Genomic DNA, 16,121 nt, shown 5'->3' with positions numbered 1-16,121 from the left:
GAAATAACATAATTTGCTCAGTTTTTCCTGGTTAGAAGTGTAGTTACAAAGAACTGTTGGAGATACAGGTCCGTGGTTTTTGACCTGTGAGAGAGGAAGCAACCAAAAGAGGACAGATTACTGAAACAGGAAGGAAGGGATATTTGATGCCAGTTCCTGGAGGCAGTGCAAGTGTGGACCAAGCATAGTTCTTGCCAGTTGTTGGCTTTTCGTAGATCTTTGCAGATTTGCAGTGGTAGGACATACACGTACATAGGGCATGTGGTGTGTATAGTTTCCTACATGTAACATTTTAGGAATTGCTTGTGAAACTTGACACATTTTTCTTTTAGCCGTAGTCTACAATAAACAAAATGACTATTCTTTTCCATCTTGAACCAAAGGCAAGTAAGCTGGCAGACAGTGGGATAGGACACATTTCCACAAAGGAAAGCATCCATCACCTAGATTCTGGAGAGGAATTTGTGGATTACAGCGACTTTCAATCAGAAAGAACTGTAATTAAGAACAACATCAATTTTACCCTTTTGTTGCCAACTTTAATTCTACTAGTTCTGAAGCAATTTGGGGAAATGGAAGCAAGGTAAAGAAGCATATTCTAGTGCTTATATTCCAGAAAAGTGCATATTAATATCTTCAGGATGCACAAGTGTTCAGTAGCTGAAGCGTCCTCAATGGTACAGTAACCTACGTCTCTTTCTGCCCACAGTTTGTGGCTCACCCCAACTGCCAGCAGCAGCTCTTGACAATCTGGTACGAGAACCTCTCAGGCCTGAGGGAACAGACCATAGCTATCAAGTGTCTGGTTGTGCTTGTTGTGGCCTTGGGCCTCCCATTTCTCGCCATTGGCTACTGGATCGCACCATGCAGCAGGGTATGTGTTTTTCTCCGTCCATTTCCTCAGTGGTTCATGTACTGTGTGCTCTAGGGATAAAAAAAGAAAAAGCTCCCTACTTAAGTCTCTTGTCAATTTTACCCTGAATGGTAATTGACTCAGGAACACAAATTCTGCTTTTTAATGACTGGATAAATTCAAATAAGGAAGGAAAAAGGATCTGGTACAGTGGGATAGACCACATTTGAAGGCATATGATACTTACCAGGTTTTTAAGATAAAATCCCCAAGGTAGTAAAGAGGAAAAGCTACCTGGGTGAAGTGGCACTTTGCTAATTCTGTTGACAGCTTAATAAACAGAGAGTCAACTGAGTTAGCCTGTGGTAGGAGAACAGCCCTACAGCAGTGGTACCAAGAAGCAGTTAACCTGAGAACTGGAAGGGTGACTCGTTGGAACCTGCCAAGAGACCTGAGGCTGAGTGTATTAAGTGCAGTCACGAACAGTTAATTTGAAGAATTCCAAAAGGCTCATGCCAGGTTCCCCCGGCCCTTTGTTCCTTCAGAAGATTCTAAAAGGTCGAATTTGGGTTTGGGGCTTTGGAACTTTTAGATTGTTCATCTATTTAGTTTTGCTTGAATCATTTTGTTTACTACCTTTATCCCTCTCTCCTCTTGCCAGTATAGACTCAATTTAATTGTGCCTCATAGATCTTCCAACAAGAGAAGGGAAGGAATACTAGTCATGCTGACAGAATCTGTATTGGGTTTATAAAGAGTACTGCTGGGGAGAAGAAGCTGTTATGAGATCCTTTAATCTTGTTTTTATATTCCGAAGTCTGATTCTGTTTAAATCAGAGGCAGTTTCAGGAAAAGAGTCAAGGCCACTTACAAATGATCCTGGAAATCTGTCATCTTTCTGGCTCAGTAGTCTTTCTGGCAGAGGGAGGCCCCCCTCTGCAGGAACCATACGCATGTGAGAATATTCATCCCTCTCACTTCATGGTTGAGCTGCCCCTGCAACTAAAGGCAAAAAGTCTGTCATTCTGATCAGTTTTGATGAGTCGACTAAGTTCCTTTATTATGTATCATGGGAAAGTAACTTACCTTTCCTCCAATATATGAACCCTTAAGTCTAAAATTTATAAATGATGAGAGTGGATGCGTTAAAGCAAAAATCACTTCCCCTGCAAATACTTTCCCTTCCTAAGGGAAATTACCTGGAAAGGTCTGATTTCTAAGTGTTCATCTTTTGGGGCAGCTTAATCAGTTAAAACATTGAAGTCCACTCCTTTTTTCTCTTCACTTAGAAAAGTGCAGCTCTTATAAATGGTGTGGTGAGGGATGCCTGGGTGGCTGAGTCAATTAAGCTTCCACCTTCAGCTCAGTTCATGATCCCAGGGTCTGGCAGGCTTCTTGCTCAGCGGAGAGCCTGCTTCTCCCTCTGCTGGTGGCTTTCCCTGCTTGTGCTCTCTCTCTCACTCGTGCTCTCTCTCTCTCTGACAAATAAATAAAATCTTTAAAAAAAAATAAATGGTGTGGTGAACTCTTTGTCCAGTAGAGACCGTTAAAGGAGGTAATCGAATCGTTGCTGGAGCCCACCTTTATATCTACCGTATACCCCCTAGACTATGGCAAGAAGACAGCATAGCAAGAGCTCCCTACATATATCCCATCTTTAAGATAGGCATGCTGCTTTATTTTCATGTAATTTCAAGTTTTAAAAAATCAGCCTTGATGAGAAACAGACTTGGCCACCCAAAGAAATCACTGTGTGCTACAGATGAGCTCCTGCAAATGTGGCTTTTTGCAGCTGCAGAACAGCACAGCGGCGTGTAAATGTGTTGTTTCTTTTTCTGTGTCTGATATGGAAAATGTGACACTTGTCTGTCTGCATTCATGTTCAACTCCAGAAATGCTTAACATTCTTCCGTGATTTGTTGACATCAAATTAAGGTTCCAGACATACAAAACATTTGTTTGAAGTTGCATTCTCTTAGATGTGACACTTGTGCTTTATAAGGTCACAGACTGAGTTTGAAGTTGGTTCTGAGTATGTAGGCTAGAGAACTTATTTGATAAATCTACCAAATGTACCTAATTCTTGGGCTGCAGAAGCCCTTGGGACAGGCAGAATTGTTTTTCATTTCTGCTAGAACATGGGGCTTTTAAGGACATTATATCACATGGGATTTTAAAGGAGTTACCTTAAAATAATTATGCACTGAACTTTAGAGATGCTTTTATACTATTTATATGATTTTCCAAACTCAGGGCTGACTTAATTAAGTTAACCTACTTAAAGGTTTTAGTTATTGCGTCTCTCCTTCTTCTTCTTGAGGTAATAACACATAAAACATTTACCTGATTCTGATATCTTCTGTCTTTTTTTATAGCATACAAAGTGCAGCTTGATTTCAGAATATTTAGAAATGAGAACAAAAATTTATTTCTGTAGTAGTAAGGTTTTTAATCTTCAAAGGCCTTGTTAGGTACTACAAACACATCATAACACTACAGTTATAAATGAATGTGTCTCCAAACTCATAAAGTTTCAATTATAAAGCAATAAAGAATACACACTACAAATTTGGAGTTTCTTTTCCCAGACTCTCAAAACCTATATGTTGGTTGCATAGTCTTTCCTGTAAAAATAAGAATAACCAGCATATGCCTTGTGATTTTCAGAAATCCTGTGAATGCAGTCGACTCTGAGACAAATTGGGTATTTAGAAACAATGAAGTCTGAAGACTTCTTAAATTACTCTTGGAGGCAGCATCCCCTAAAGAGTAGTTTTCATAATGTATAGCTCTTCACATGCAGAAGCAGAATTTTGAAAGTCTTCTCATTTCATCTATTTTTTTTTAATCCTGTATTGTCATTTTCAAAAGCAGAAGCCAAGCTTTCCAAAGTAGAAGTTTCTTCTTCTTCTTTGTCTGTTGTCCTACAGCTGGGGAAAATTCTGCGAAGCCCTTTTATGAAGTTTGTTGCACATGCTGCTTCTTTCATCATCTTCCTGGGCCTGCTTGTGTTCAATGCCTCAGACAGATTCGAAGGCATCACCACGCTGCCCAATATCACTGTTATTGACTATCCCAAGCAGATCTTCAGGGTGAAAACCACCCAGTTCACATGGACAGAGATGCTAATTATGGTCTGGGTTCTCGGTGAGTTTACTATCTTAAATATTCTAATTTCTACAAAAAATTGTGTGTGTGTGTGTGTGTATATATATGACTGCGTTTTTACTGAAAGTGTTATCATGTGATATATGGTGACAACATCATCATTGTAAGATAAGCAGAACAAAATAATTGAGTGATTTGCAGCTTAATAATACTAAAATGTATCCCTTAACACTAATTTTTATGTGTAACATGAGCCTAATTATGAATACACCAAATTTCTAACTTCAATTATTGAGTAATTATAAATTTTATAAAAATGTGACTTACTGATGATGACCAAATATTTCATTGAAATACTTGTGAAATAGCCCAATAGCCATTAACTGATAATTAAAGAACATATTTTGCCTTTGTTTCAGAGGTTTTTTTTTGGAGAGTTTCCTTAATTGTTACTTTACCTTACAATAGTCCATTTTTATTTTGCTTTTTTTAGATTTTTTATTAGCAAAGTATAGTTGACATGCAGTGTTATATTAGTTTCAGGTGTACGATATTATGATTTGACAAGTCTATATATTACTCACTCCTCCCCACGATAAGTACAGTCTCCATACAATGTTATTACAGTATTACAGACTATTCCCAGTGCTGTACTTTTTATCTCCATGGCTTATTGATTAACTAGAAGTTTGTACCTCTTAATGTTCTTTTTTTCTCCTATCCCCTCACTGACCTCCCCTCTAGCAGCCACCACTTTGTTCTCTGTACTGATGAGTGTGTCATTCTTCATTTTGATTTTTAGATTCTACACAGAAGTAAAATCATATGGTATTTCTCTTTCTCTGACTTCTTTCACTTAGTATATACCCTCTAAGCCTACCCATGTTGTTGGAAACCTGAGATCTCATTTGTTTTTATGGCTGAGTAATACTCCAGTGTGTGTGTGTACACACACACACACACACACACATCATGCTTTTATCCATCCATTGACCATTGGACACCTAGGCTGCCTTTTCATCTTGGCCCACAAGTTTCCATTTTGAATAGCTATGTTAAAATTAAAAACTTTAGGCAATGAGAGGGAAAAAAATGGAGGTAGGAATTAGTTTATCTAACCATCATTAATGCAGAGTCACTTTTATCTGTTCTCTCTGTTTTCCCAGAGTGTTTTTGGTATCTTCTTAGTTCCTGAGTTAATAACGTGGTTACTCCCCTCATTCACTCCTGTGGACTCAACCCGGGTCAAATAATTATTTTATAAACTTTATCTTGAGCTAATACCTTTTTAGAAATTCCACAATGTCTTCCCCTTACAAGGTCAGGACAAATGGTTAAATTGGAATATTTTCCCCTCTTCTCCCAGAATGGCATTTTCTACTTTCAGTTTCTTCACAGCATCCTAGGGCCCCTGCTTAAGGGTTCCTTTTTTGTCCAGTGATATTCCTCACCTCCCTAGCATGAAACTAGAAAGAGGAGAGAAGGTAGGGGAATGATGTAAGTGTTCCTGTGTGATTGGGAAAATGATCTTCTTAAAAGTCTACCATAACTTTCTTATTTAGGGGTTTGTTTCACCAGCAATTATTGTGGTTTGATAACCATTGGAATTCACAAAGGTGAATTTTCTCCTCTCCTCCAAAAGTCTCACAGGGCAAAATCATTTGACTTGAAGAGTCTTTGCTTACTTTCCTTCCCTCTTTCCTGCCCATCCCTTTTCTGGTACCAGATGTAGAACTCTGTTACTCCAAATTCTAATTCTGACTTAGTAAAGATTTTTCTTCCATGTGACTCTGCCCAGGGTGTCAGGGAGCTGAACAGTAGTGGGGGGTTTGTGGTGCCTCATATGCTGCTTTATCTGTGGAGCATTTTCTAGATGGAGACTGGTGGTGGACCAAGTATGAGCTTCTCTGTCTAAGCTGTGAGATGTAATCTGTACCTTCCTGTGTGACAGGAATGATGTGGTCTGAGTGTAAGGAGCTCTGGCTGGAAGGACCTAGGGAATATATTTTGCAGTTGTGGAATGTGCTGGACTTCGGGATGCTCTCCATATTCATTGCTGCTTTCACGGCCAGATTCCTAGCTTTCCTTCAGGCAACAAAAGCACAGCAGTATGTGGACAGTTATGTCCAAGAGAGCGACCTCAGTGAAGTTACGCTTCCACCGGAGATCCAGTATTTCACTTACGGTAAGTTATTGACTGCAGGGTCCTCATATGAAAGGTCCTCAGGAAAGGTACTGAAACCACACTTTGGAAGGATATGTCCATGTTTAGTATGAGATGTGTGTTGAATGTATATGAACAGAGGCGAGAGTATGAGCTATGGAACTATATAAAACTGGATTCCTGTCAAGGCTATGACTCTCCCTTGCTGTTTGTGACTTCGTTCAAGTTAATTTACTTCTCGGTGGCTCAGTGTTCAAATCTCTACAAAGAAGATGTTTCAGGGTAGGAGGAAATTATCTTTGAGCCCAACAACATAATTACTCATATATATTCTTAGGGTATGAAACTGTCTTAACTAGGGGGGAAAATAGCTTGATAAACTGATCGAGATGGAAGATGAGTCCCTGAGAGCGTGGTTCAGAGGGGATAAAAGAGTAAAAGGTGCTGCGCTGCTGTTCAGGTGAAGTGAACAAAAACTCAGCAGAGGCAGGAAGTAGGAGCTAAAGTGACATGAGATCATAAGCCCTGGAGAACACGCAGAAATACTGGGGTGATGTCCTGCCCCTCAACACAAGGTGGAAGGGAATTCATGCCCACCTTCTCTGTGTCATGAAGAGCAGGGAGGTCCCCGCTGACAACCAGGGCGCAAGGACAGTGATTCCATCCTTGCCAGCACAAACCAGGGGTAAGTGATGTGAGCCTCCTCTCCTTTGGGGCCAGACTGGGGAGGTGTGATTAGCAAATTTTCATGTATGTTCACAATCTTAAGTCTGGACAGGACTTTAGAAATGTATTGCCTACCCCTTATTTTAAAGATAAGGAAACTCAGGCACAGAGTTCAGATGGGTTCTGATTTTGAAGAATATTTCTTTACAAGTATCATTAAGGCTTACATTGCGATAAGTACAAGTAGCATGTGAACATTATTAAAGAAGACTGAGTGCCTGCTCCAAAATATAAGATGTACGTTTCACACATTGTGAAATTTAAACACCTTCGCTCTTATTGTCAGCAAACGAGGATTTGTCTATGCCAAGGAGACCAGATCAAATGAGTAAATAATTACCATTTATAATTAAAGAGTTAGCTTAAATTGTATTTTTGTGTAACATCTATCCTATTTTAGTAACTTATTTATTTAAATGTCTTCATGTGTATCTAATTGACTGTCATCTGAAGGGAAATTTGTGAGTTCAGGATTTACTTCTTATTGTGTGTATGATTTTGATCAAGTACTTAGCCTTTCCAAGTATTGGTTTCTGCATCTCTAAGGAGTGGATAATAATAACACCAAATCCATAGAGCTAAGGGAAAGCACTGTGTCTGGTACACATTAAACACTCAATAAATGTTCATTTTTCTTGCTGAAAATGTCTACAATGTATTCATTCATCTGAGAACAATTCGGTTTGCACACAACTAGCCACATAGTATTTCTTGACCCTCCTGGGAATGAGTATCCAGTAGTTTGTTGTGAAATAAGTGACCTTGAAAGGGGTGGAGTCCTCCTTTAGAATCTATCCTTCAAATTTTTATACCTTAGTAGCGTATTACATTTTCTGGGAATAAGTAGTTTTCCTCAAATACCACACTGACAATACCATTGTGATTCGGTTGACATTCTTACTTCTCATAATATGCCATTTTACTTGCACAAACTTTCAGATGAACTAATTTCCTCATGAAATACGAAAAAGAAGTTTTGTGCCAACTGAGCCTATGAGGTGACAAAATAGCACATCAATAAATCTAGTAACTGAGGGAACAAATTAGTCAAGTCAATTGTTCTGTCATTCTGGACACAGTCTGTGTCTGATGAAGGATTTTTAACCTCTTTCTGTATCTTTCGTACATGATTCTGTTTCTATTCGATGTGAAGCAGGCTTCATATCTTTACAAGAGTGTTTCCTCTAGTAAAAGATTCCATGTGAGTGTGGAATTCATATGCTTCTGGTTTAACATGAAAAACATGCCTGGGCAGTTAATTAAATCTAGAGGAGTTTCAACCAAAATTAAAAAAAAAAATCTAGGGACACCTGGGTGGTTCAGTGGGTTAAGCCTCTGCCTTCAGCTCAGGTCATGATCCCAGGGTCCTGGGATTGAGCACAGCATCAGGCTCTCTGCTCAGCGGGGAGCCTGCTTCCCCCCTCTCTCTCTCTGCCTGCCTCTCTGCCTACTTGTGATCTCTGTCTGTCAAATAAATAAATCTTTTTAAAAAAATCTACCTAAAAAATAGATATTATTTAAGGTATTTATTTTGCATAGCTAGCAATGAATAAAAAGTTCCATTTTTAATCTCTCTCTCTCTCTCTTTTTCTAGCCAGAGATAAATGGCTCCCTTCTGACCCTCAGATCATATCTGAAGGCCTATATGCTATAGCTGTTGTGCTCAGCTTCTCTCGGATTGCGTATATCCTTCCTGCAAATGAGAGCTTTGGCCCCTTGCAGATCTCTCTTGGAAGGACTGTGAAGGACATTTTCAAGTTCATGGTCCTCTTTATTATGGTGTTTCTTGCCTTTATGATTGGCATGTTCATACTGTATTCTTACTACCTTGGAGCTAAAGTAAATGCTGCTTTTACCACGTAAGTAAATATGAAAAAGGTATGATGAGAGAGAATTTCTAACAAATCCAAATGAAGTGAACACACAAAAAATCCAGAAATCCTGATAAAGATGTTTTTAAGGGGGGAAAAGAAATCCATTAAAAACAATGCTTATGTGTGATTACATTGCTCCAAAGGCTCATTTCTTTGAGCTTGGTAAGTGTTCATCCATGGAATGGAATCAGAATTTGGAAAAATCCTAGACAAAACTGACTATTATAAGAGAATTGGGCAGCAAATTTTTAATACTGGATGTCTCTTATATTATGTATGACATTAAATTTAGTTTTGTCCTTTTGTAGCCATTACTGTTCAAAAAAGAAGCATTGGCTTTTATTTTAATGTATCATTAATCAGTACAGAGTTGAGTAAGAAGAAACTGAAGCTAAATGTTATACAGCTCACTATAACACTAATACTGCTTCCTTCCTGTGGTCACCCTGGTATCTGCATTGGAGACTCACCTTGCCTGGGAAGTCTTCTTTGATTAAACTTCCTTAGTCATTGTTCCTTGAAGTTCCCTCAGCCTGGAGACATCTAGTTGGGAGATACTCTCAGTTACCAGCATTTAGTAGGGCAGGGATGGGGCCCTCCCTTTGTACTGTAGTCATTCCAGGTAGGGAGATCATAAGCCCTCCCTGTCTCCCTTTGTAACCTGTCATGCCACAACTGGAAAGAATCTAGACCTTCAATAAGTTCCCTGTAGACTAAAATAGAATATTAAGCCCTTTCAGGTATCTAAATTGTTTTGAAATGATTTTTTTTTTTCAAATAGGTATATAGAGCAAGTCTTAGGGGTAAAAGAGAACTGAAACTCACTTTATTGTAATGAAAAAAAGTTCTGTTTGAACCCACTCCGGAAGGAACGGAAAGATCCTACACACATGGCCATCCATCCCTTTAAACTCTGTGAGAGCTCATTTTATACAACACATTGTTGTCACTGTTTTATGTGAGGATGTGGCAACTTGATATGGTGAAAAGGATAGAGGCTGGAAAATCAGGCAGATGCAGATACAGTCTCTGCTGGTTTCTGGCTGTGGCTTTTGGTCAAGTTACTCAACAGTCCTGTGTTAGTTTCCTTCTCTTTACAATAACCACGATAAGGTTGGAACTGGGTTGTTGTGAGGGTTATATAAAGTCATTGATAGAAAGCCTCTTGCCCAGAGTCAGAGCTCAGGAACCTTCCCTTTTCCGCTGTCTGCCTCTTCCCCCACAGAGATTCTCAGGAATCTGTGTTCTCGAAGTTAGAGATGAGAAGGTCTGCCAGAGAGCAAGATGAAGGAGTCAGAGAATTTGGGGATCCTGTTACATTAATGGCAAGGAACAGAGAGGTTCTAGTTTTTCTTAGTCTCCTGCTACCGTCTATGCTATAACATCATGCAGGGAGATGTTTTGTGATAGAGAGTAACTGTGTAGAGGTAGGAACCTTTCTATTCAGGTTTCTACTCTCAGGGTCTCGCATACTTTCTAGAATCTAATAGGCGTTCTGTCAGCATTTGCTGAATGATGGGATGAATAAACAAACTAGTGCTAAAACCTGTAAATCTACAGAATTGTTATTTAGAATCTGTTATATAGATGTGTATATATATATATATATATATATATATATATATATATATATATACACACACACACACACATATATATATATTTTAAACTGGACTGTTCCCATTAATGTTCCTTTGGAAAAAGGACTGACTGTTTCCAAAGTAATGGAATTCCACATGTCTAATTGTTTAACTTAAGGATTATTTTTGTGGTTCACGAAGCAGTAAGTACAACTTGGTTATAGGCCCAAATCAGGCAAATTCAGCTGGCAAAGATCATTGAGGGGATAAAGTAGGTAAATAGTCTGGTAGAGGGCTACATGTTCATCGCTGTGATGGAAGACTCAGGGAGTAAGTTGTATAAATTAAAGGAAAAGAACAGAAATCTCTCAGTCTGTTCCCTCCTCTTCATTTCCAGTTAAGCAAAACTTTTAGGTGGGTAATATATTCTTGTGGCAAAAAATTCATGGAGTGGTGTCTATAGTGAAAAGCATGTTCCTTTTTCACCACTGGACCCCTGCCTCTTATTTCTACTTAGTTCACAGAGGCAATGGTTTCTTTTGGATACTTTCAGAGATATTTTATACACAAACAAGAACATAAGTATTTATTTGTAAGCCCCTCTCTTTTAGTTAAATGGTACACTATTTCACTCTTGCTATATCTTATTTTTTTTACTTAATAGATCTCAGATATCATTTTATAGAAACACATGTAAATAGATCTGTCTCATTTTCCCAGTGGCCATATACCATCCATCATATAGATGTCAGAATTATTTACCCTCCCCCCATTGATGGGTATGTAGGGTTTTCATTCTTCCCTGCTGCCATGGTGCAGGGAATATGTTTTGTTTTGTTTTTAAGCGAGTATATTATTTTACTCCTGGCCTTGTTCTACTCCAGAAAACCTGATTTAAATGTCTAAACCACTTATCAAATCAACCCCCAAATTTCCATCCTTCTAGAAGAAAAGAATGGGTATTGTGGCATGACATCAGCTTTCCTCTGCTGAGTTCAGAGACATTTCACTTGATGATAACTTCTAGAAAAGCTAGGCATTGGCATTACTTAATCACAAACCCCTAAAAACCCGAGAGAATGATTTCTAATGAATATTATGATAAAATAATTATACTCGTGGTGTTTATTATGATGATATTTAATGATGGCATTTTTACCTCTGTATAGAATTTAAACCCTATCTGGTTTCTCTTTTGAATTTTTCATACTGAAAACTGTCAGTTTATTTACTGTGTACCTTATTCTTTCAACAGTGTAGAAGAAAGTTTCAAGACTTTGTTTTGGTCGATATTTGGATTGTCTGAAGTCACTTCCGTTGTGCTCAAATACGATCACAAATTCATAGAGAATATTGGATACGTTCTTTATGGAATATACAATGTAACTATGGTGGTCGTTTTACTCAACATGTTAATTGCTATGATTAATAGCTCATATCAAGAAATTGAGGTAAACCTGCTTTCTATCCATGGTGTCTATTTTTGCCATCCCATTCTAATAGTATCATACATCTGTTTCTGTGCCCTGTGGTGGATTTCCAGCTCTTCTAAATTAAGAGGCTTATACCCAAGCAGAGGGAGCCAGGACCTTTCCCTGCATTTTCTTCCTGGGTAGATAGGCTCACAGCCTCCAGTATCTTCTAAGAACACAAAAGGGGTCCCCCTGAACTTATCATCACTCTGCCTCCTCTCAGAATATATTTCAAAAGTTTTGAAATGAGGGGCTACAACTATTGGCTATTGGCTGTAGGGGACTTACTCTCTCCTAGATTAGCCAGGCAACCATCTGAAAGATCTCAGTATGATGAAATTCTGGAACATGGGTGAGGTTCGGTGGGCTGAGGTCCGGAGCCGATGACCAAGAAAAAATTCTTGAGACATCTTTGGTGCAAAATGGTGGTTTATTAAAGCATGGGGACAGGACCCGTGGGCAGAAAGAGCTGCTGTGCCATTATCCTGAGAAGTGGCTGATTATATACACAGGAGTTGGGTAGGAGAGAACAAAGGGGGTGATGTTAGTTTCTAAGGAATTTTGGAAGCAAGGTCTCCAGGACCTTGAGAGGCTAGCTATTGTTGGGAGAAAGGTTATTTATTACTAGTAGTAAAAATCTTCTTGTGAGACCCTTTAGGTGTATATCAATGGGCCATATGCTTGGGAATGATTCTCAACACTATCTTGGAGATCTGGAGATAAAGTTTCACATTTCTCCTATCGAGTGTTCTTGTTAGTGAGACTTGGGTTTAGAAGAAATTTGACTTTATTTAGGGCTTGAGGAACTGAGTTATTTGCCTCTGGAAATTGTGCTATTGTTAAGATAGCTTCTTTGTTGTAAATCTCTAGGACATTGGTAAACCAAGGGAGACTCCTGTCTTGCAGGATTGCGATCTCTGGAAGTTAATTATTTGTTTTTCTTTTAGGGCAGTCAGGGGTGGGGAGTGGGTGGAGAGGGGGTGCAACGTGCCAGCTTTTGCTTTGTCCTCAGTCAGCCTCCTGCTCCCTCATCAAGTAGGGGAATTCCTAGATGTCTGGCAAACCCAGATGATGTTCTGTATCCAGTCAGAATTTTTAGTATTCTAGAAGTCACTCTACTACTTGTTTTGGATTAGGCTTGGTTTGGTACCTTCCTTCATGATCATGTGTGTTTTCTATGTCCTCCAGGTTTGTGTTCAATATCTCTTTAGTGTTTTGCTGTTTGTTAAGTGCATTGAGACTGTGTGTGTTTTAGAGACACATAAAATGGTATCTCAAAGTAGAAGTTAGGTCCCCCAGAAATGAAAACTGTGGGATCCTGAGTATCTGTTTGTGGTAACGGCAGTCTGGGCAGTGTGAGATAAGCAAGCCAACTTCTCCCATCTTTGAACCCCCTCCACTTCATTTCTTCTCTCCATCACCATGGTCCAGGACCGAGAATAAAAGGGATGTTTTCTCCTTCTGTTGGTGCCCATGGTTCTTGGTCACACCTCTCTGAAGAATGAAGAGGTAGACCAGACAGAGTGGTGGGCAGCAAGCCAAGGTTTATTGAGTGATAGTGAAGTGGTAGTAAGAGGCTCCCAAGGAGGAAGGGGATCCAAAAGGGTGGCCACCAGAGTTTCTAAGTTTAGGGGTCTTGTTGAGACAGGAGGTTGTAATCTGATCAACCTTCCCTGTGCCTGTCACCCAATCAGGTTTTTGTCACCGATCATATGGGATAGGGGAAGGGCTCCTTCCAGGGTGGTGTAAAATCCTTTTAAGGGTAGTTTCCTCTTAGGGTGGGGCTCCTTCTCCTTCTCCTTCCCTGCCTGCCTTCCAGCTATCCTTCATCAAAAGGACAAACAAGATAGGAATAGGCCACTGAGGGCCTCATATGACAGTTTGAGGACAAATGGCCGACACATAACCTCCGAAGTGCAATTCAGCTTAGTGCTATTTTTTTTTCTTTTGCTCTTGAAGTGTGTTATGGTCTGTCTACAGCCTGCCCTGGATGGGTCTAGATGAGCGGGGAAGTCAGGTGAAGAGTGGGGAAGTCCTGTTGAATATGTGGAATTGGCAGGGGTGGGAAGGGAGGGAGGGGTTAATCTTTTTGTCCTTCCTTGACCTTGAATTTTTCTAGCATTTTTGCTTTATCTTTGGCGGGGGGACAGGACATTCTGGTTCAGTTTCACTGGGTAGAGACAGGCATATGGAAGAAAAAAATGAAAACATTCTTAGCAGTGCTAAGAATATATGTAGGCCAGTAGAGGTTATATGCAGATAAATGTACATAAGTCACTTTTCTATTTCAAAAGTGTAATTTAGCTTCCTTGTATGATCCTACTGAAATCAATTACTGGAATATTTTGTTTTTAAAATTGAAGGGGGAGAACGAGTTTCTTGTCTCACAGAATTGAAGAATGAATCTCTCGGACAAAGGAGAGTGAGGAAAGCGATAGAAGTTTGTTACGCGAGGATAGAGAAAAAGCTCTCAGGAGTGAGAGGGGTCCTGACAGCATTGCCACTGAGGGCTTTGAGGGTTGGTCTTGTATTGAACTTCTCTAGTGATAGCACCATTGAGTACAGATTAGTGACAACACCTGTAATGGCTTACTTCCTTTTTAGGGTCTAGTAATTCTTTTTTTTTTTTTAATATTTTATTTATTTATTTGACAGAGAGAAATCATAAGTAGATGGAGAGGCAGGCAGAGAGAGAGGGAAGCAGGCTCTCTGCTGAGCAGAGAGCCCGATGCGGGACTCGATCCCAGGACTCTGAGATCATGACCTGAGCTGAAGGCAGCGGCTTAACCCACTGAGCCATCCAGGCGCCCGGGTCTAGTAATTCTTTATTGGAACTGTTGTAGCTGTCATAACAAGATTCCACTTCTGACACCTAGGGAGGCTGGTCTGGTTGGTTCCCTTCTCTCTGGTTTCCTTACACCTTTGCATTTGGGGGATTTCTGTGAGCCTGATCCCATAGCTGCCCGCCCCTGCCATCACCTATATGCCCCTACCTAGCCCTGCCTGTCCCTTACTCAAAATGAATCATTGTTTCTTTTCTGTTTTTATGACACAGGATGACAGTGATGTAGAATGGAAGTTTGCCCGTTCAAAACTTTGGTTATCTTATTTTGATGATGGAAAAACATTACCTCCACCTTTCAGTCTAGTTCCTAGTCCGAAGTCATTTGTTTATTTCGTCATGCGGATCATTAACTTTTCCAAATGCAGGAGGAGCCGGCTGCAGAAGGATATAGAAATGGGAATGGGTAACTCCAAGTCCAGGGTAGGTATCCAAAACTCACCAAGACCTAAGGATGACTGTTCTGTCTTTCTCCTTGTCTTTGATGTTTGTTCAGTAATTTTCATGTGTGAACTTAGAAGATGTTGAAAGTTACTGTTTGTTCCATAGTCTTTCACAGGCTAAGACTTAATATCTTCATAATGTTTCAAGAAGTCACTTAGTCTGTATCTTGCTTTTGGTAAGAATTTCATGCAAAGTACCAAATTAAAAACAAACAGTAACACCTTCTTAACTTGTTAAAAGTAAACAGAAGAGTTATTGTGGCGAAACACTTTGGTTTTCTTGTGTTCCATGCCTCTCACCTGTTATTCTGATGTTAAATAGTTTTAACCTCACATTTTCCTCTTGGGTGTATGCATAATTTACCGCCACCATATTCTTATTTGTAGAAACTCTTGATTGGGCTAAGTAATCTTTTTTTTCTTTACTATCACAAACTTGGCACAAACCTAAGAGCATCCTCAAATATTAACCATAAATACCATTTTAATAAATAATTAAGAATGGTTTGTCCAAAAGTTGTCCCAGTTAAGTCATACTTGGATTTTAGATTGAGTCATACTCTGATTTTAACAAAGATGAATTTTATGATAGTACTTTATAATCATGAACTTAACTTTCAGAGGTAGAATTGGTAGGGGAGTCAAATGATGTAAGCAGGACCTCAAATAACGGGGAGCAAGACATAGAGGAGCAAATGTGTGGAGTTAAAATAGCGTTTTTGCCTTGAGTTGTGAAGATGGCCTGTAGTTGTGATACCCTGGGAGCCCACCAGATGGCAGTGTTACCTCCATAAAGTACAGGCCGGTTTAGCAGAGGTAGGTAGGTAGGTACTTGCTCTCAGTTGAAGTTGGTGAAAAAGACCGGATCCCTGCAATCTAATTTCTCACTTTAAAAAAACAGATGTGCATTTCTAAGATTTGTAATACCCCGGCATCTTATTCTTTAAGCCTTTGAAACCTTTTTAAAATTTTACTTGGATGTGGGCTCTTGAGACTGTGCCAGGGCACTGATTTGACTGTATCATCCCATGATTTCAAATAGTAGCTCACGTGTACATG

The 16,121-nt window shown here is 39.5% G+C and overlaps 1 protein-coding gene across 5 annotated transcripts in view; it reads left to right on the top strand.

Annotated features, from left to right (window-relative positions):
- TRPC3 (transient receptor potential cation channel subfamily C member 3) overlaps positions 1-16,121 on the top strand; it is a 73,393-nt gene that overhangs the window by 35,799 nt on the left and 21,473 nt on the right. For all 5 annotated transcript variants that reach the window (XM_059378027.1, XM_059378018.1, XM_059378010.1 and 2 more), the window contains exons 4-9: positions 710-874; positions 3,784-4,000; positions 5,913-6,146; positions 8,446-8,710; positions 11,561-11,756; positions 14,833-15,042. In XM_059378027.1, the coding sequence (XP_059234010.1) occupies positions 710-874; positions 3,784-4,000; positions 5,913-6,146; positions 8,446-8,710; positions 11,561-11,756; positions 14,833-15,042 (1,287 nt within the window). The remainder of the gene's footprint in view (positions 1-709; positions 875-3,783; positions 4,001-5,912; positions 6,147-8,445; positions 8,711-11,560; positions 11,757-14,832; positions 15,043-16,121) is intronic.

This window comes from Mustela nigripes, chromosome 1 (assembly GCF_022355385.1).
Source record: "Mustela nigripes isolate SB6536 chromosome 1, MUSNIG.SB6536, whole genome shotgun sequence".
Lineage (NCBI taxonomy): Eukaryota > Metazoa > Chordata > Mammalia > Carnivora > Mustelidae > Mustela > Mustela nigripes.
This window is presented reverse-complemented; position numbering and strand designations above follow the sequence as displayed.